This window comes from Heterodontus francisci, chromosome 10 (genome assembly GCF_036365525.1).
Source record: "Heterodontus francisci isolate sHetFra1 chromosome 10, sHetFra1.hap1, whole genome shotgun sequence".
Lineage (NCBI taxonomy): Eukaryota > Metazoa > Chordata > Chondrichthyes > Heterodontiformes > Heterodontidae > Heterodontus > Heterodontus francisci.
In genome coordinates this window covers 73,803,557-73,824,175 of record NC_090380.1, presented here as the reverse complement: position 1 = coordinate 73,824,175, position 20,619 = coordinate 73,803,557, and the positions used below count along the sequence as shown (strand labels likewise).

At 41.6% G+C, this 20,619-nt stretch overlaps 1 protein-coding gene across 2 annotated transcripts in view; it reads left to right on the top strand.

The window, feature by feature from the left end:
- The window catches only part of gdap2 (ganglioside induced differentiation associated protein 2), a 78,611-nt gene extending 68,979 nt beyond the window's left edge, over positions 1–9,632 (top strand). For both annotated transcript variants that reach the window (XM_068040755.1, XM_068040754.1), the window contains 2 exons: positions 1,048–1,191; positions 4,962–9,632. In XM_068040755.1, coding sequence (XP_067896856.1) covers positions 1,048–1,191; positions 4,962–5,009 — 192 coding nt within the window. In that variant the 3' untranslated portion in view covers positions 5,010–9,632. The remainder of the gene's footprint in view (positions 1–1,047; positions 1,192–4,961) is intronic.
- The last annotated feature ends 10,987 nt before the right edge of the window (positions 9,633–20,619 follow it).

The following is a 20,619-nucleotide window of genomic DNA, read 5'->3' as shown; positions in this document are numbered from 1 at the left end:
GGTGGTTCGTCCAGTTTGGTACAACTGAGTGGCTTTCCAGGCCATTTCAGAGGGCAGTTAAGAGGGCCTTTCTGTGGGACTGGAGCCACATGTAGGCCAGACCAGGTAAGGATGGCAGATTTCCTTCACTAAATGACATTTGTGAATCAGCTGCGTTTTAATGACAATCCAATAGTTTCATGGTCACCATTACTGAGACTAGCTTTTAATACCATAGTAGGTTTTGAACTCATGTCCCCAGAACATTAGTCAGGACTACTGGATTACTCGTCCAGTAACATTACAATTACCCTACCTTCCCGGCTGAGAAACAGATGCTAAAGCTAGCTTTTTAGCCAATTGAAAGTCTAAACATTAGAAATTTACGGGATCAATAAAATGAGGTAAATCTCTGCGTTTAAAAAAAAATGGAAAAGACTACTGAGTAGCAAGTACAGTTTATAACACCTAGAAGATAATTGTTCCAAGACAATTAATAGAGAAATAACTTTTAATGAAAAATTGCTAATTTATCTTGTTTCCACTGCCCTCCTTGTGGGAGAATCTAGAACTAGGGGGTCACTGTTTAAAAATAAGGGGTCACCCATTTAAGACAGAGATGAGAAATTTTTTTCTCTGAGGGTCGTGAGGCTTTGGAATTCTCTTCCTCAAAAGGTGGTGGAAGCAGAGTCTATAAATATTTGTAAGGCAGAGGTAGATAGATTCCTGAAAAGCAAGGGCGTGAAGAGTTATCGATTGAGGCAGCATTATGGAGTTGAGCTTACAATCAGATCAGCCATGATCTTATTGATTGGCAGAGCAGGCTCGAAGGGCCGAATGACCTATTCTTGCTCCTAATTCATATGTTTGTAACTGTTTGCACTGTACACCACTTTCAAATGTTTTAAGGTTCCAGTGGAATGTTGCAGAATAAAATTAATATCAGAATGATGCCATTTCAATCTGTGATCAGTCTAAATGCTAATCTGACTGAAGTAAAACATTAAAAAAAAATTCTGGAGATTTCAAACTCATGGCTCATTTTCTATTATGTTCCTGCTTACCTAGGTGATGACCTGGATGTTCACAACCTTTTCTGTCTCTGGGTTAAAGGACAAAGTTCATCATGTTGAGACCCTCCCTCAGTTGTTTACGCTCATTTCCCCAGAGCAGATTGACATTCCGCCCTTTGTACTGGAGTACGATGCTAGGGTAAATCAACAGATTACTCTGTCCTATTACTTTTTTAAAACATTTTACTTGGAAAAAGTGGTATTGTATTTTCATCTAAAATGCCAATGATTAAATTTGTTTTTTGTGACTATTCAGTTCCTTTTCTCAATTTGAAAATCAGTAGTCCAATTCCAAATCCTTTAGCATTTGTTTTTTCCGATTATGATCAGTTTGGTAATCTCAATTTAGATAGGGAACTTCTTTGTGCTATATAGGAGATGTCTAAGAAGAACTGGTCCATGTTGGTGGGGAATAAAAGGTTTCACGTCCAATGTGAATAAAACCTGACTGGAGTGATGCACTATATCTACATTTGAAGTGATTCACAGTCCCTTGTGTTGAGAATAAATGCAGGTTGCCTGCTACCAAATGTGTGACAGTCCTTCTGCAAGCCAACCTGCAGGTGCCTGCCACATTATTACTTCATCCACTTCTTACCCTAGTCTGTACCAAGTGCCTCCTTGTCAGAAACTAGGCATATGACGATAATTACTCACTTTTCATCACTCTGTAGTGGCTTAAACTGGCAAATGATCAAGGGAGGGCATATGAGAAACTGGATGAGTCAAGTTCCTGAACTTCAGTGTAAGGGAGCTAAATTTGCATTACCAATTAAAAAGAAAACATCCTGGATTAATAAATGTCTCTACTTTAGTTCGCTTGCATGCCCAGTACAGTGACTGTTACAAAACACCACACCTCTCTTTCTCTTTGTCCCAACCCTAGTCTTAATGAGAGAATAAATAATGCTATTATCTAACTTGAATTTATCTGAGAACAAATCAGTCCAATTTTGGTTGAGGAAGCAACTCTGACTTAGTCTCTCTGGCGGGAGTCCCATTGGTCACTGTAAAAAGTTCCAAAGTTGCCACTGATGCTTCTGACTCCAGGTCACGTTAATAAGGTTTGAATAAGATTTGCTGTTCAGTATTAATCTATAAACTCACAATTAGACAAATCATAGTGAACATCATGATATTGCTGCTTCTGAATTACCAGTTTTAAGTAAAACTAATTTAAAAAAAAAATGATTGAATAGAATTAAGGCCGCATTTGCTGACAACGCTGCCGCTAGGTAGCGCTGCTGTGGCACATGCGCAAATGCAGCATGTGCCACAAAAACATCACAGTCTGCGACTTTAGGCAGCTGCCAGGACTAAAGATGGCGCTGCTCAAATAATCACATGGAGGCAACCTAACGAACACATGGCAGCACACAATGGCCGGAGTGAGAGAGGCGGGGGGTGGGCGGGGAGCGGAGCGGCTGACGAGTGGGCGAGCGAACGGGCCGGTGACGGAAGGGAGCGGAGCGGCCGGAGACAGCAGGGGGAGGGAGGAGGAGTGCATTTTTCTGCGCATGCGCCATGAACTTACAACAGCAAAAGACGCACCGGCCAGTCCCTGCACCCGGCGACACCAAAGTCTTCGGCAGCTCGCTCTCTACGGCCTCTCACTTCTGGCCCTCACCATCCAGCTGTTCCCTCCAGCTACAGATCCCCCATCCAGCCGCTTTCTCCCCTGCTTCTCAACTGTACTTCAGGCATTGCAGCTGGCTAGTCCCTGCCTTTTGCATCCCCCTCTTCAGGAACTTCTGAATTTAACTCCCTCCCACTACACCCCCTCCCCCTCTGCCTCCCCCCCCCTCTGCCTTCCCCCCCATCTTCCACTCTGGCCGTTATTTGAGTTTTAGTGCTCAGTCTCTTCTTGCTGAATGTTCCCCAAGTGCTTGACCGCTTTGGATGCCCTCTCTGCTTGACAGGCAGCAGCTGGCAATTGCGGAGTCTCAAGGCTCTGCATGGTTGTTTCAAGGGTGGATGGGGAAACAGGTGGCTGTGTGGCACATGCAGTGCCCCAGACAATGGAAATGTTTTCAGAGCAACTTACAACAGGGACTGGAGCACATGTAGTGCCCCAGACAATGGAATTGTTTTCAGAGCAACTTACTTTGGAGCAATCTCCTCTTTCTGATAAAAATGAAGCAGACTGAAATCTTCAAAACGACTAAATAATTGTGATAAAATGCGAGAAAATGCCCAACAAAACCTCTCCTTCCACTTTCAGAAACTCGCGCCGAAGGTTGACGCATGCGTGAATGTCCGAAGGTTGACGTATGCGTGAATACCCGTTGGCGTTGCATAAAACGCATGCGCAGAGGCCGACCAGGCACGTTGCCCAAAGATGCACACGTCACGCGATGACATCATCGGCGCATGCGCTGACCAGTCCTGGCAAGCCGGAACGCAGTGCATGCGCAGAGAGCAGGAGACCGTCTGCGCATGTGCTCACCGCGGCGCAGCCTGATGACGTCAGTGGCGGCCAGCGTTGTCAGGAATCACTTTGTAGAATTAAACCATTGTCAGAAGTTAGCCTTGAATTCATAGAATCAGAACAACTGGTTTGCAGTGACCATATGCCATCCAGTTTTTTAGTCCACGGTATTTTGGGACTTTTACAACTATTTTGGTGATAGCAGTCTGTCCTTTTGAATTGGAGTCATTCATTTATGGTGACGAGATTAGTCCAATTTCTGCTGTTGGAGTTGCATTCTGTCCAGATTTCCTACTTAAGCTGCATTTCTTTGCTCATGTTTCCAGGGAATAAATTAAGTAATAATCGTTGCAATTTTCCAAATACGGACTGGCTTTCTCACGTCTAGTAGTAGAAACCAATAATGCCAAGATAATTTTTTTCTAAATTCTTTCTTGGGTTGTGGGTATCATTCGTAAGGCTGACTTACCTTACTTATTTAACCTTAACTTTACTTGCCTAACCTTAGTTGCCCTGAAATAATGGTTTGATACTGAGTGGCTTGTTCGGCTACATCAAAGGCCATTTAAGAGTCAACCACATACAGGCGAAAGCAGTGTGGATGGTAGATTTCATTCCTTAAAGGACATTAGGGCTGAGCTTTTATGATGATCCAACAGCTTCATGGTCGCTTTACTGATAACTGCTTTTTATTTCCATAGTATCTTTTAATCTGATTTCAGATTCGGAATGCTGGTGTAGGAATTGAATGCCTGTGTTCTCGTTTATTACTTGGACTCTAGAATACTAGTTCAGTAACACAACCATGACACTACCATACCCTAACCTAAGACTAACTGGGTTAAGCTTGATGTTCCTAGAAAGCCTAGATCTTTCTGAATTATTTTGAGTGTATCTATCCCTAAAGCTGGTGTGTGACATCAAGCAGTCACTGCCTGGTCTGGCTATTTGCCTGAAGGAAAATAGTGGATTGAAAAATGAACTGCTTGTGCAGAATATGAACTGGTGATTAAACAACAGCATGATAAATGTTGGCTTAAAAATCTTGATGGAAAAAGAAGTATTCTTTTTTATGAAAAAATGCTTCTAGAGGCTTTTCTAGGAAATGTGAAAATCCTAGACTTTTTATTAAAATTAAAGTGGACAGAAAAAACCTTGCAAATGGAAGAATCTATCTTACTGTAATTTTGTGACTTTTTACCACAAAACTATGGAAATTACTATGGAGAGTTTGTCTAGTTGGTTTGTCAAATGGTGTGACTGGGACTTTAGCAATAAGCTTTCTGAATGAGTAGGAACTACATGCTTAATTATTATAACAACAGTAGGAGTATTTTGGCAATATGTGTCCTGTGATGGTGTGCTAAGAGAAAGGTCTGTTGAGCACTGTCTTCTCTTTCTAAAGGATTTGGGGTGGTAAAAGAAAACGTATCTAAATTGGAAGAAATTGAAATGATCATCTCCCTACATTTTGTTCACAGGTTAATGGACCTTACCAGTATTCGTGCCCCTCTTCTCCTGACCTCTGAAGAACCAGCATGCCATTGGTTTCTCGATCCAGCTGTTTATCAGAAACTGGATGTTCTGAATGAATAAATGTTCATATTCAGGAGGCCTTTTTCCCTCAGATTTTTTGAAATGTTTTTAGAGTAGCAATCATTATTGTATGAGACAAAATGCAAAGGACAGCAACCTTTGTATTTGGGATGCAAAGGTTTTACAGTGCATTCCTATTTTCATTTAAAATGATGTCTAAGATCATAATTAATGGGTTCTTGATTTATTAATCCACTGACTAAAACCTGTAAGTGAAATCTAGCTCAAAATCATGGAAATTCCTGTAAGCGGTATGGGTTAACACTGTTCTTAAAGGTAACACCCTGAATTTGCAGTTGTTACTTTACAAAAGTTCTTCAGTGCCTGATGTAAACTGAAGTATAATAATGCTTTGGTGCAAAGAACATTTTTGTTCAGTGTGGGATGAATAATATAATTTTGACAGTTCATTCAGGATTTCAGGATGTAGAACATTTTTACAAATTCATTTTTAGTAATGACCATTATGTGTCAATACTTGATGTTTGCTGTTATTTGTGGGCTTTTGTAAAACCTAAACTTCAGACTGTGCATGAAGGAATACTCAGGCAAAATTGAAGTGAGCTGATCTGTAACGTGTAAAAACTCTTGTATGCTCAGTTTCTACCCAAACAATTGAAGTTGAAGCGAATGTGCTGCAAAATTAATGTTAGCAGTTGTCTAGCACTCCAACTTCAATTAAGTAAAGTCAACCTCCATATGCTGCCCTTACTCACTGAAGGTTCATGTCTAACTGCAGGTAAGCAGTTAGACACATAGGAGAATTGCAGTTACTTTGCCTTTGTTGGGAAGCGTAATCCAAAGGCACTTATTCAGCTTTGAGCAACATATTAATGCATTGGGTAAACGAAACACAAGACTTCAATCAAAAGATCCTCAACGGGGATTAACTTCAGGCAATCACGTTTTTGATGCTGTTTATAAAAGTTGTTTCATCAGTAGGAAAGCCTCATGTTATTTCAGTCATTCCTGTTCAAAATAGTTGGATCAGTTGTGCAATAGTCTTTATTTCATGGGTGAATGCTAGTAGGTTTTTACATTTTGTTATGGATCATATTTCCCAGATGGAATTCCTAATTGAAATTGCATTGAATAATTTTACTTTGCAGCAAAATTATCATTAGTTCTCATATAATCATTGCTTTTATTGTACTGATTTTGAAAGTCTATCAAGATAATTACTATTTTTTAATCCTATTTAATAGTGATAAGCTTTCAAATTTACATTTTATAGATTGTTGAACTGTAGTTGCAGTGTCTCCAGTTCGATACAATGCAGAATATTTTTTGTTCACATTATAATGCCACAGTTTAAACCTTTTATTCAGAACATTCAGAGCTTAGGGGGAATTTAAAAAGTCTTCAAGTACTTTTTCTTTACATGTTATGGCCACTAAACATCAAATCAAGATGTGCTGCACAGTTATTACATTTCAAATGCTTAATGTAATTTTCATGTGTCTAGTTAGATGCTCTATGCCAGGTTTAAATCCAGTCCCGACTGGTAGGATGAAAGTCCACTGTACCACATTTTCGGGTGACTTAACTGGTAGGAACTTACTGCACAAAAATTAATTAGGCACTTGTATTGGTACTTAATTGCCTACTACACCCAGATTATTTGCTGTTGTGCAAATGTTACACTGATACAATAGGAGATTTATTTGAAATTAGGGTTAGGGTAATTGTTTATGTGACGGGGCAAATGTTTTTATTTGATAGAAGTATTCTAAAACTCAAATAATGGCCGGAATGGTGACATAAAATGGAGCGGGAGATTCCGGGAGGCCTTCCCAGCCCGCTCCTGCCTCTGCCCCACTTTACGTGCGCCGCAGGGGGGTGAGAAACTGGCCACCCGCCCAGGCCAATCGAAGCCCTGAAGTGGCCACTTAACGGCCTTCGCCCGCCTCCATGGGTATTTTACCCGTGGCAAGCGGGCATCCGGTAAACGTGAAAGACCGCCTTGCAATACCTGGCGGCCTTCCAGTGCACCCCGGGGTGGGGGTGGGGAGCCTGACAATTGGGCACAGGGTGCCCGATTGAGGGCTGTCTCCGCTTCCCCAATCACCCCCAGGACCCGAGATGACCCCCCCCCCCCTCCCCCAAACGACCACCCTTGCCTTGCCGGCAGCGACTAATCTGCCCGGCGAGGCAAACCAAACTTACCTCGGTCCCAGCTCCATGTCCTCGGCTGGACTGCAGTCCAAGCAGTGGCCACCACTCCCAGTGGCACTGCTGGGACTAAGAGCTGCCAGCCCGATGATTGGCCAGCAGCTTATTGAGGTAGAACTTCCTCCCTCAAGCGGGTGGAAATCCTTTCTCTGAACAATTAAAGCCCGGGGACCCGTAAAATGCGGGTTGGATCCCCGGGCTGGGCGGATGCGGGTTCGCCATTGAATTTTATGTCGGTGGCCAACTCCTGTCCACCCATCGTAAAGTCCAGCCCAATATCTTACTGTGTTAAATTGTATTGTAAAGGTTTTTTCACTTTCCTTATTTCTTCCCATTCAAGACAGCTCAATTTTATCCTCTCCGTATTGTAAATATTCTTTGTTTACACTACAGCTACAAGTGCATATACAAAGTCAATGCACCACAGTTAAGAGCATTTTAGAAATGTTTCATATATTGAATATTTCAACTTTAGACACTTTATTATAATACAGTTTCCATTAGATTCTTGTTTTCGCATGTACATTTTATGAGCTTAAAACTTCAGATAGACTATTATGGGATTGAGCCGTTTTAATGAAATGGAGGTAATTGTGGCAGTTCTGCTGGATTGGAGGATGAATTATTTATTTACTCGGAGCTCATGATTCATTGCTTTCACCCAAGAACATAAACCACGCCAATAGAATATATAGTTTTGCATGATGAAGGGTATTAGCTTTTCCATTGAGTGGACTCCTCCTGTTGTTCTCGCCAAGAGTTAATAAAATGAATTATGTGTTGACTTTGATGTCAAAGAGCACTTATATTTGAATTTGTAATTGTCAGAGTTGTAATGCAGAGATGTTGCCAATTTTACAAAGGATTGTGGCATTTGGCTAAAAGCTTGAAAGGTACAAATGATGTATGAGCATATTTTTTGAGGTATTGTACAATTTGAGCACGATTCTTGTTTTTCAAAAATTAAATCCTAGTAGTTCAGGGGACCTAGAGGTTATAAAATGTATTTGTTTTAGTTTTCCCTATTTTAAGAGGAGCCAGATCTTTCCTTAATACAAGAAAAATATGCACCAAGGTTTTTTTTTATTAGGAGTGAGCTGCAAAAAATGGAGAAATTCTGAAAGATGTATATTTGCTTATTTACACTCTCAATGCACAATCTTACAAACAAAAATAAGCTATACAAAACTCAATTAATATGTATATAAACTAAATTCACCCTTGCATCTTTTAATTCAGTAGCCAATCTTCACACTAATAGTTAATTATTGTCTACCTTTGCCCAAATTTACACTATGTTCTTATTTTTCATTGAATTATGTGGTTGCATCACTGGTGAAATATATCACAACACTGAAGTAGAGTCCTGCCTTATTGTTACGACCCGGTGAGAAAGGGGTTTTGGGTTCCCTCTCAGCCTTCACAGTTTAATTTTAAACCTTTTTTACACTTTTTTAGCTTCCCCCTTAGTGAATCCTTGTTCACTAACTTCCAATTATAAGGCAAAGAAACTAGTCAAACAGGTTTTCTTAGATTTAAAGAAAAAAGATTGAACTTTATTGAACTTAAACTCTAATTCAGTTAATGCCTCCTGATACACGACCCACCCATGCTAGCATGCATGCGCGATACATGCAAATAGAGATAAAATAAAGTGGAAAATTTGAGGCAATATCTGAAGATGGTTTTGGTTACTGTTCTTCGAGCTGGCTGTAGAGTTCTTGATTGTAGGTAGGTCTTGCTTTTCATTGGGGCCCAATATTATTCTTAAACCTTGTTTGATGTAGGAGATTTCTTTCTCTTGGGGTCCAGAGGTTTGAGAGAAAGAGATGGGAGCAGACAGGAGAGGACTTTTCACTCCAGGAGCAAACAGTCTTTCTCAGTTCAAACTCTCTGCAATTCAGAAAACCCCAGGTTGCCAAGCAGGTTAGTCATGTGACTAGTTGGTCTGACCAGGTCTGTGGATTCTCTTGTCTTAGCCGACCTTGGAATGTCTTTTCTTACGCACAATACTTGGTGATCAGAATCCGTTGTGGGTTAAGTTGGAGCAGGGAATAGCCCCTTTGTCCCTCCAAGCACTGTCTGTTAGTATGCAAATGTTTTTTCTAGCCACAGCTAATCTGTTTAACAAGTAATTTCCTCGCTCTAGCAACAATTTAAAATCGATGTTAATACGAAATTAATATGCCTCATTCTTGGCAGCTAGGGGGTCTGCATGACACTTGTGCATTAAGTGAGGGGGACCAAAACTTTTAAGGTAATTGGAACCCTGTTTTTCAATTGCTTGACAAGAGTTTCCAGCATCAAAAATGTTTCTATGGAATAGCACTTTTTTTTTAGAAGAGGGGAGGAGAGAAGAATCTCCACTGGGAATGGTGAGTCATGGGGGGTGGAGGGGTGGAAGGGTGGGGGGGGGGGGGCGGGGAGAGGTCAAATTTTAAATGCTGAAAGCATAGACTGGCATTACTGATCTTTCATTCACTGAGACTTCAAACGCTATGCAAATTATTTTGAGTGGCATGCCATCAGCAGTGTAATGTGCAGCTTGTATAAAAGGCAGAAAATTTTGTGTTTAAATTGCAGTCTTCTGTCACAAGTTAAACATAATTGCAAGTATCATAAAACAACTGACCTGCGGCAGCAAAATTGTAAGAATGTTCACTGCCATGCAAATTATGCAATATAAGTGCTGCATGAATTTTAAACTGTTGTGCGTTAAGATTCAGATAGTAAATTCTCCTTCACTGGTCTTAATTTGACATTTTGATTATTGCTTTACAATGGGAAAAGTATTCCTTTAGTATTAGCAAAACTAGTACTTCTATTTCCCCTCCTATTATACTTGGAAACATCTTGCTTCCTTCTCCAGCTTTTTTGGCAAGTGAGAGGGGAGGACCATCATGCCCAACAATATGGAAAAGAGCTGATCCAACTGCTTATACCTAGTCAGTTGTTCTTTGTGCCAAATAGCTTTGGATTCTCAATCTCAATGGTGTGTGCCATGTGGCTAACAATATTGCTGCCAAGTCGTTTTATATATGCAAAGGTCAAGCATAGTTCTGAGAGATTCATCTTAAACACACAAAATTCGTCTTTTTATCTTTTACTTAAATGTCATGCTTGTAGCTAATCCTTACACGAATCCAGCTCATGGCTCCCCACATTTGTTAATATACACTTTTTAAAAAAAAAATTGTTCTTGGGATGTGAGCATCACTGGAATGAATAAAAAAAACTTAGCATTTGTGTTTAAAACTGGTTTCACTTTATTTGCACATAGCTTTTATTTGGGTGAGCACCAATGTGTTTATCCTGAAATTTGTGTTAAGAACTGCCCTTATTTGGGCAGGAAAGTTTTATTTTGTGTTAAATAAAAAAAATTACCAATCAAGTGAAAACCTTGACTACTTTTTTTTAATGGTTTAAGTGTAGATATGTGCTCAGTTGCTTAACTTCAGTTATTCAATTACTACTCTGAATTGGGTTTGAATGCCCTTTCTTTAAAAAAAAATACATTTCGAAAATTGAATCTGGATTTTCAAAAGCTAAAATGCTAACCTAAAATCACTCTAGATGTTGGATGAATCGATAGGAATTCATTTTTTTTTAACAAGCCCTATATTTTAAAAGAAAGTCTAACAAAATTGATTGAATTTTTTGAGGTGGTGACTAGATGTGTAAATGAGGGCAAGGCGGTTGATGGACTTCAGTAAGGCTTTGGATAAGGTATAGCATAGGAGATTGGTTAAGAAGGTAAGAGCCCATGGGATCCAGGGCAATTTGGCAAATTGGATCCAAAATTGGCTTAGTGGAAGGAGACGGAGGGTGATGGTCGAAGGTTGTTTTTGCAAATGGAAGCCTGTGACCAGTGGTGTACTGCAAGGATTGATGCTGGGACTCTTGCTGTTTGTAGTGTACATTAATGATTTAGATGTGAATATAGGAGGTATGATCAGTAAGGTCGCAGATGACACAAAAATTGTTGTCGTAAAAGTGAGAAGGAAAGCCTTAGATTACAGGACGATATAGATGGGCTGATAAGACGGGTGGAGCAGTGGCAAATGGAATTTAATCCTGAGAAGTGTGAGGTGATGCATTTTGGGAGGACTAACAAGGCAAGGGAATATACAATGGATGGTAGGACCCTAGGAAGTACAGATGGTCAGAGGGATCTTGGTGTACGTATCCATAGATCACTGAAGGCAGCAGCACAGTTAGATAAGGTGGTTAGGAAGGCATATGGGATACTTGCCTTTATTAGCTGAGCAGGGAGGTTATGATGGAGCTGTATAAAACGCTAGTTGGGCCACAGCTGGAGTACTGTGTACAGTTGTGGTCACTGCATTATAGGAAGGATGTGATTGCACTGGAGAGGATTCGGAGGAGATTCACCAGGATGCTGCCTGGCTGGAGCATTTCAGTTGTGAAGAGAGACTGGATAGGCTAGGGTTGTTTTCCTTGGAGCAGAGAAGGCTAAGGGGGGACCTGATTGAGGTATACAAAATTATGAGGGGCATTGATAGGTTAGATAGGAAGAAACTTTTTCCCTTAGTGGAGGTGTCAATAACCAGGGGGCATAGATTTAAGTTAAGGGGCAGGAGGTTTAGAGGGGATTTGAGGAAAATCTTTTCACCCAGAGGGTGGTTGGAATCTGGAACACACTACCTGAAGAGGCAGGAACCCTCACAACATTTAAGAAATATTTAGATGAGCACTTGAAACGCCATAGCATACAAGGCTACGGGCCAAGTGCTGGAAAATGGGATTAGAATAGATAGGTGCTTGATGGCCGGCACAGACACGATGGGCCGTAGGGCCTCTTTCTGTGCTGTATAACTATGACTAGCTGGCGAAACGATAGGCCCTATGGACCAGAATAAAACCTGCACGTTATTTTTCTGGCCAAAATAAAATTCAGGCAATCTGATAAATAAATGCAAAGTACTGTGGATGCAGGAAATCGGAAATAAAACCAAAGTGCTGGAAATACACAGCAGGTCTGGCAATATCTGTGAAGATGGTCCTGATGAATGGTCACAAACCTGAAATGTTCACTCTTAGCAATTTATTTGATTCCAATGACATCACCATGGGTCATGTGCCAAATTAATCCAAATGATTTTGCTAATCTATGCATTTTAAAAGGAGATAGCAGAGGCATTGCTACGCTTATTCAATAATTCATTAGAAAAAGGTGTGCCAGAGGACTGGTGGATAGCTAAAGTATTGCCTATAGTTAAGAAGGGGGATAGAATGTGTCCAGGGAATTATAGTTCAGTCAGCTTAACAGTGGTAGTAGGGAGAATAATGCAATCTACTAAAAGAATAGAACATCTTGAAATGAAAAGTGTAATAATAGTGTGGATTTCAAAAGGGAAAATCTTGTTTGACCAATCTTACTGAAGTTTTTGATGGGTAACAGAATAGACAATGGTAATGTAGCAGATGTAGTTTATCCGGATTTTCAAAAGGCCTTGATAAGGTGCCCCATAATAAACTAATGAATAAGGTCAGATAATGTGCAGTCAAGGGACAAGTGGCAGAATAGAATGCTACCTGGCTTCAAGACAGAAAGCAGAGTGTGGGTGTAACTATTCACAGTGGCAGAAGTTGGGCAGTGGTGTTCCACAAGGATCAGTGCTGGGACTACGGTTGTTCACAATTTACATTAACAATTTGGACTTTGAAATCAAAAACACAATTTCTAAATCTGTGAATGACATCAAATTGGGGTGGGGAGGATGTGGTGTGAGGCAATAGTCAATACTGAGGAGAGCTGCAACAAATTACAGGAGGACGTAAAGAAACTTGCGGAATGGGCAAATGAAGTTCAGAACAGATAAATGTGAATACGTTTTTGGTGGAAGGTGCAAGTCTAGGTGGGGCAGAGGCACAAATGGAGCTCGGAGTTCAAATAAACCAATCATTAAAAGTAGCACCAAAGGTTAGTGAGGATTGAAAAGTAGAGAAGTTATGCTAAATGTGTATTGAACCTTAGACCATACTTAAGAGTAATCCATACAGTTCTGATCACCATGTTATGAAAAGGATATAGACTTACTGGAGAGAATACCAGAAATATGAGACTACACATTTCAGGAAAGGATGAACAGGCTGCGTCTCTTTACTCTCGAAAAAAAGCAGGCTGAGGGGTGACCTGATAGCGGTCTTTAAAATTATGAAAGGTTTAGATAGCGTGGCTATAAAGAGAAGGTTTCCACTTGCGGGCAAGAGCATAACTAGAGATCATCAATATAAGATAGTCATCAAGAAATCCAATAGGGAAGTCCGAAGAAACTTCTTTACCAAAAGAGTGGTGCGAATGTGGACATCATTATTACAGGGAGTGGATGAAGCGAATAGTATAGATGCATTTAAGGGGAAGCTAGACAAGCATATGAAAGAGAAAGGTATGGAGGTTATGTTGATGCATTTAGATGAGGAAAGATGGGAGGAGGCTCAAATGGAGCATAAACACTGGCGTAGACTAGTAAGGGCACATAGCCTGTTTCTATGCCATATGTGCTATGTAACCTCCCTCCTCCAGCACTCCATTCTCCTGATGAAGGTATTCATTGGGTGATCAGTTTACAAAAGTTTTCCACAACTGTTTAATAACATTGCATTCATAAGTATTTGTACTACATATACCTGTATTCCATGATTCCGCAGAATCACTTTCTGCAACCAAGAATCATAAGTTCATACAACATCATGAATTCATGTAGTACCTTTAACATAGAAACACATCCCCAGGTGCTACACAGGAGTTTTACCAACCTAAATCTAACACTGAACGACACAAGTATATATTAGGGCAAAGTGCCAAGTTTTAAGAAGTGTCTTAAAGGAGGGAAGAGAAGTGGAGATGTTTAGAGAGGGAATTCTGGAGCTTAGGACCTTGGCAGCTGAAAGCAAGGCCAACAATGCTGAAACGATTAAAATCAGGGATGGTGAAGAAGCCAGAATTGGAGGAGCGTAGTTGCACGGTGGGTTGCAGGAGATTACAAAGATAAAGAGGGGTGAGGCCATGGAGGGATTGGGAAACAAAGAAGAGAATTTTAAAATTGAGGTGTTGCTTAACCAGGAACCAGGACAGGGGTGATAGGTGAACAGGATTTTGTGCCAGTTAAGTCGCAGGCAAGATAGCAGGGTAGAATGTGGGAGGCTGGCCAGGAGTGTGTTGGAATAGTCACGTCTAAAGGTAATGAAGGCGTTCATGGGCATTCAGCAGTAGCTGAGCTGAATGAGGCCCGGAGGCAGGTGATCTTATGAAGGTGGAAATAGGCAGTTTAAGTGATGGCACGGATGAAACTGGAGGAAGTTGCAAGCTCTTGGCTCAGGCAAGAGGGAACCATACAGGAAATTAAGTCCGGTAGGCTAATGGAAGGGAGCAAAATGGCAGTGGCAGTTGAATGGATGGTCTCGATCTTAGTGACAAAGTCCACAAGCTCCTCACACTGGGGCTGAATTTTATTAGCGCATCGCACTGCATGGCAGTGCGCTTTGAACTCAGCTGCCTTCCGATACGGAAGTGCCGCCGCTGAGCCCCCGTGATATTTTGTACGGGGGCTCATTTAAATTCCGTCCCCAGCAATGGCGTCTGGCACCACCGCGCAGGTGCTGGCGCCATTTTTAAAGGGCTTCAGGCCCTTCAGACTTATTAAAATTTTTAAAGGGAAATAATGCTGAAAAGTAAAGATCAACATTTGCTCACATTTTCAATTCCCTCTCCCACACACCCAATGAATAACAAATATGTAAATTGCCCTCTCCCTCCAGAAAAACTTTTTTCAGGTCTCAAACTTCCTCCCCACCTCCCAACCTTCTTTACCTATGACCCTAAACCTCTTCCCACCATCCCCACAGCCAATAACAAGTGTTTTTCCTGCCCCCCCCCCACACCCCCTCCCCCGCCCTGATCATTTTAGTCCTCCCCCCTCCCCACCAGTGTCTCACCTTGGAACTCCGAACAGAATTCCAAAGGCACACGAGGAGCAGCTGGCAGGATTAAAACTGGCGTGGAAAGGCTGCCGGGACCAGGTAATTTTATTTGCATTTTGTTTTAATTAATATTAATATGAAATTAAGGCCCCGCCGCTTAGTGATGGGGGTGGGGCGGGTGGGGGCCGCACCAAGGCCTCACTGCTGCCGGTAACATGCGGCGGGGTCTTCTCGGCGTCGGGGGTCATGGCTCCCACAAGTTTTTTACGGGCCCCCCTGCCACGACCCCCCACATCAAAGTGCTAGTAAAAGTCAGCCCTTATTGTCAGAGGTGAGGGTGGAGGAGGCAGTGGAAGGTTCTTTTCAGAAGAAGGTTTGTGGTGAAGAGGAGAAACTGGGGGTTATCATTGCATTCCTGAGTAATCTTTGAAGCATAACCTGAAAATGATTTTTGCAGTCCAGTCAAATCTGGTGATGGATGGTTAAACCAGTTGTCTACCAAAGACATTGAAATCTGCATCTCATGAATTTAAGAAAGCAGAGATGAGGGGTATACTGGGGAAATGAGAGAGTTTTGTTGGCGACTAGGGAATCGAAGGTAGTGGAGAGAATGTGATTTAGCAAGTTGGTAGCTGCAGCAATGTTATGGTGAATTTTGGGCTAAAGTCCGGATAGTTGTGTATTTTAAAGTGCAGTGGTAAATAACTTGAAGGAGAGTTTTTTCAGGGTAAACACAGAGAAGTGGGATTGGGAGGGGGCAGGAGAATATGGATAGAGAGTAATACAAGGAAATAATCAGAAATTATACTATCAGTGATGGAATGAGACCATGTGAGGTGACAACATCGAGTGGGTGGCCGTCAAAATGAATAGAAGTATTTACAAGAAGAAAGGGATTAGAGAGAGAGAGACAGAAAGAAAGCAAGAAGAGTTGGGATGGAGGCTGAAATCACCAAGGACGAGAAGTCACTCAGTACGGAGTGTTACAGCCACGTGGTGCAATGTGGGTGGTTCCCACTGTTCAACTCCCCATCTGACCGCAGTAAGTGTTTTGTTATTAGGGTTTAACCAAGGTTCGATACAGGTTTAGAATAACTTCCCTACTTTTCAATTTTATCGCTCTAGAAATAAAGCCTTGTGCCTGGTTTTCTTTTTTGTTTCAATGGCCTTGATAACCTGTGGTGCAACTTTAAGGGATTGGTGTATTTGTACTCCGAGATCCCTTTGTTTTTCTACTCCACCTTGACTCACACCTTCCAAGTAATAAGTGACCTCTGTAACCTCCCTACCAAAATGTACTACATCATATTTATCTGTCTTGAACTTCATTTGCCAACTATTTTCCCATTCTGCAAGTTTATTTATGTCCTCCTGTAATTTTTGCAGTCCTCCTCAGTCATGACTATCTCCCCACCCCACCCCACCCCACCCCCTGCCCCAATTTGGTGAATGGTGAACAGCAGTGATCCCAGCAGTGATCCTTGTGGAACACCACTTCCCACCTTCTGCCATTCTGAATAACTACTCTTTACTCCCACTCTCTGCTTTCTGTCTTGAAGCCAGCTAGCAATCCATTCTGCTATTTGTTCCGTGAGTCTGCATTCTCTGACCTTATTCATTAGTCCATTTATTGCCCATTCCTAACTGTCTTTGGGAAGGTGATGGTGAGCTGCCTTTTTGAGCCACTGTAGTCTGTGGTGAAGGTACGCTCACAGTGCTGCTAGGTAGGGAGTTCTAGGATTTTCACCCCGTGACAATAAAGGAACAGTGATATATTTCCAAGTCGGCGTGGTGTGTGACTTGGAGGGGAACTTGCAGATGGTTGTGGTCCCATGTGCTTGCATTTCTTTATTTTCTAAGTGGTGGAAGCTATGGGTTTGGAAGCTGCTGTTGAAGAAGTCTTGGCAAGATGCTTGTAGTGGTAAATGGAGTGCCAATCAAGCAGGCGGTTTTGTCCTGGATGTTGTTTATCTTCTTGAGTGTTGTTGGAGCTGCACTCATCCAGGCCAGTGGAGAGTATTCCATCACACTCCTGACTTATGCCTAGTAGAAGGTGAAAAGGATTTTGGGAGTCAGAATGTGAGCCAATCGCCACAGAATGCCGAGTTTCTGAACTCCTCTTTTAGCCTCAGTATTTATTTGGCTGGTACAGTTATGTTTCTGGTCAATGATAACCCCCAAGATGTTGATAGTTGGAAATTCAGTGAAGATAATGCTGCTGAATATTAATTGGAGATGGTTAGACTCTCTCTTGTTGGAGATAGTCATTGCTTGGCACTTGTGTGGCATGAATGTTAATTTCCACTTAGCAGCTCAAGCCTGAATATTGTCCAAGTCCTGCTGCATGTGGGCACAGACTGCTTCATTATCTGAGGATTTGCAAATGGAACTGAACATTTTGCAATCATCAATGAATATCACCACTTCTGACCTGAAGATGGCAGGAAGGCCATTGATGAAGCTGCTGAAGATGGGTTAACATAAGAAATTTCCCTGTGGAATCTTGTAGCGATGTCCTGGGGCTGAGATAATTAGCATCCAAAGACCACAACCATCTTCCTTTGTGCTAAGTAAGACTCCAGGCAGTGGAGAGCTTTCCCCCAATTCCCATTGACTTCAGTTTTACTAGGGTTCATTGGTGCCACACTCAGTCAAATGCTGCCTTAATGGCAAGGGGGCAGTCACTCTCTCCTCACCTCTGAAATTCAGCTCTTTTGTCCATGTTTTGACCAAGGCTGTGATGAGTTTTGGAGCCAAATGGTTCTGGATGGAAACCAAGCTAAGCATTGGTGAGCAGGTATTGGCGCATAAGTGCTGCTTGATAGCACTGTCGAAAACACCATCCATTGCTTTGATGATGATTATATATGCTATTCGAAGCCCTGGTTCAACCACACCTGCACTACTGTTAGCAGTTCTGGACACCACCTTGGAGGGAGTGCAACGTAGATTTACGAGACTGACAGCTGGACTTCAAAGTTTGAGCTATGAGGAGAAATTAAACAAACTCGGGTTGTATTCCCTGGAATTTTGAAGGTTAAGGGGAGAAATTATTTTCACTAGTTGGGGGGTCTATGGCTGGGGGCATTGTTAAAAAATTAGATCAAGGCCTTTCAGGAGTGAAATTAGGAAACATTTCTTCACACAAAGGGTGGTAGAACTTTATTCCGCAAACAGCAATTGATGTTACATCAATTGTTAATTTTAAAACTGAGATTCATAGATTTTTATTAGCCAAAGGTATTATGGGATATGGGGCAAAGGTGGGTATATGGAGTTAGGTCACAGATCAGCCATGATCTCATTGAATGATAGAACAGGCTCGAGGGGCTATATGGCCTACTCCTATTCCTATGTTCCAATGATTGAGAGTAGACTGATGCGGTGGTAATTGGCTGGATTAGATTTGTCCTGTTTTTTGTGGACAGGACATACCTGGGCAATTTTCCACTTTGTCAGATAGATATGAATGTTGTAGCTGTACTGGAACAAATTAGATAAGAGCATGGCTCACTCTGGAGCACAAGCCTTCAGCACTACAGCTGGGATGTTGTCAGGGCCCATAGCCTTTGCTGTATCCAATGCATTCAGCCGTTTCATGATAGTGTCACAAAAGGTTTTATTTTTGCACTCAAATCTTGGACTTCTTTGTGTTTCAAAAAAAATTAAAGAAGGAATTTGCTCAGTGAGGGACATCTGCAAGGAAGTTCAGAACAAAGAGTTGAACTTTATGGGTGTTTTGAAAGAAAGTTAAACTTGTTAAAGGACATGAAAGTCAACAGTTTCAAGGAAATGAAAGGGGATTGATCTTTCTTCAGTGTGGCTTGAGTGACAAGGGGGAAACAATGTGTCTAGACATGTGACCATGTTCAGGAAAGTGTTTATTTCACTTTAGATCCTTAAGAGCCTGTGAAATGGACAAAGAGCAGGCATTTGAAATATTTTCTTGATCTGCCTGTAACCAGAGAGAAAAGACCCAGAAAAGTTCTATCTTTCTCTCTGTAAAGGAGACTCGCATCTCTTGAAAAGGAATCCTACATTTGAAAGGTAGCAGATTCCTGTTGCCTCCAGTCTCTGAAGAATTTCTACACCCAGTGAGATTCCTGCTGCCTCCTGTATTCTAACAAAATCCTGAAATCTAAAGAATTCATCTACTGCTAGACTGCTGCTTTAAAACCCAAGCAGACCTGTTGGTACATCCCTGATGGAAGACCTTTGTGATGCCTGCTGCAGTTAAATTGTCGTGAACACCTACCTATCACAGACTGTTCATAAACCTCACCTGGAGAGACTTTGAGTGGCATCCGGCTATTCGACTCTGGGACACCTCACCATACTGAAAACATCCTACCAGAACCAGAACTCAATTATTTTTTATTATTAATTTTATTCCTAAGAAACAGTTATAATCCAAAAAACCCTTTTGAAACTGGTTAACCGTTTCTTTTTTGAATGTATTTGTGTGTGCATGAGGGTTAAGGGAATAAGGGTTTTTTTGTTTTATAGATTTATCTCATTAGTAGTTAAGACCTAGTATTTCTTTTCTAATAAATAGTTAATGTTGTTATTGTTTAAAGAAACCTGGTTTGGTGTGCTTTATTCTGGGGGAAAAATACATTGTTTAATTTGGCTAGTCTTCGGTTGGTGGGAAACTTTATTTGATATGCTATGACCTTTGGAGTAGTGGGACCGAATTAACAGTGCATTACTCCCACCTTGGTCATAACTATAGCATGCGGTGTGAATCAAAGTTGCTAAAGATTAGCATCTGTGATGTTGAGGACCTCAGGCGGATGCTGAAATGGATCATCTGCTCAGCACTTCTGTCTGAAGATGGTTGTAGATTTCAGCCTTATCATTTGCACTCAAATGTTCGGCTCCATCATCATGTTTATGGAACCTTCTCTTCCTGTTAGTTGCTTAATTGTCCTGATTAGCTTTGATCTAATCAGTTGGTTGTGGGATCACTTAGCTCTGTCTATAGTATGCTGTTTCCACTGTTTAGCCCTGGGTTGTAACTTCACAAGGTTTGCACTTCATTTTTGGGTATTCCTGGTATTGCTTTGGCATGCTCTTCTACACTCTTCATTGAATCAGTGTTAATCCCTTGGCTTCATGGTAGAGAGGGGGATATGCTGGGCCATGAAGTTACAGATTGTGGTTGAATACGGTTCTGCTGCTGTTGATGTCCCACAGCTCTTCATGGATGCCCAGTTTTGAATTGAACAACAAAGAACAGTACAGCACAGGAACAGGCCATTCAGCTCTCCAAGCCTGCGCCGATCTTGATGCCTGCCTAAACTAAAACCTTCTGCACTTCCGGGGACCATATCCCTCTATTCCCATCCTATTCATGTATTTGTCAAGATGCCTCTTAAACGTCGCTATTGTACCTGCTTCCACCACCTCCCCCGGCAACAAGTTCCA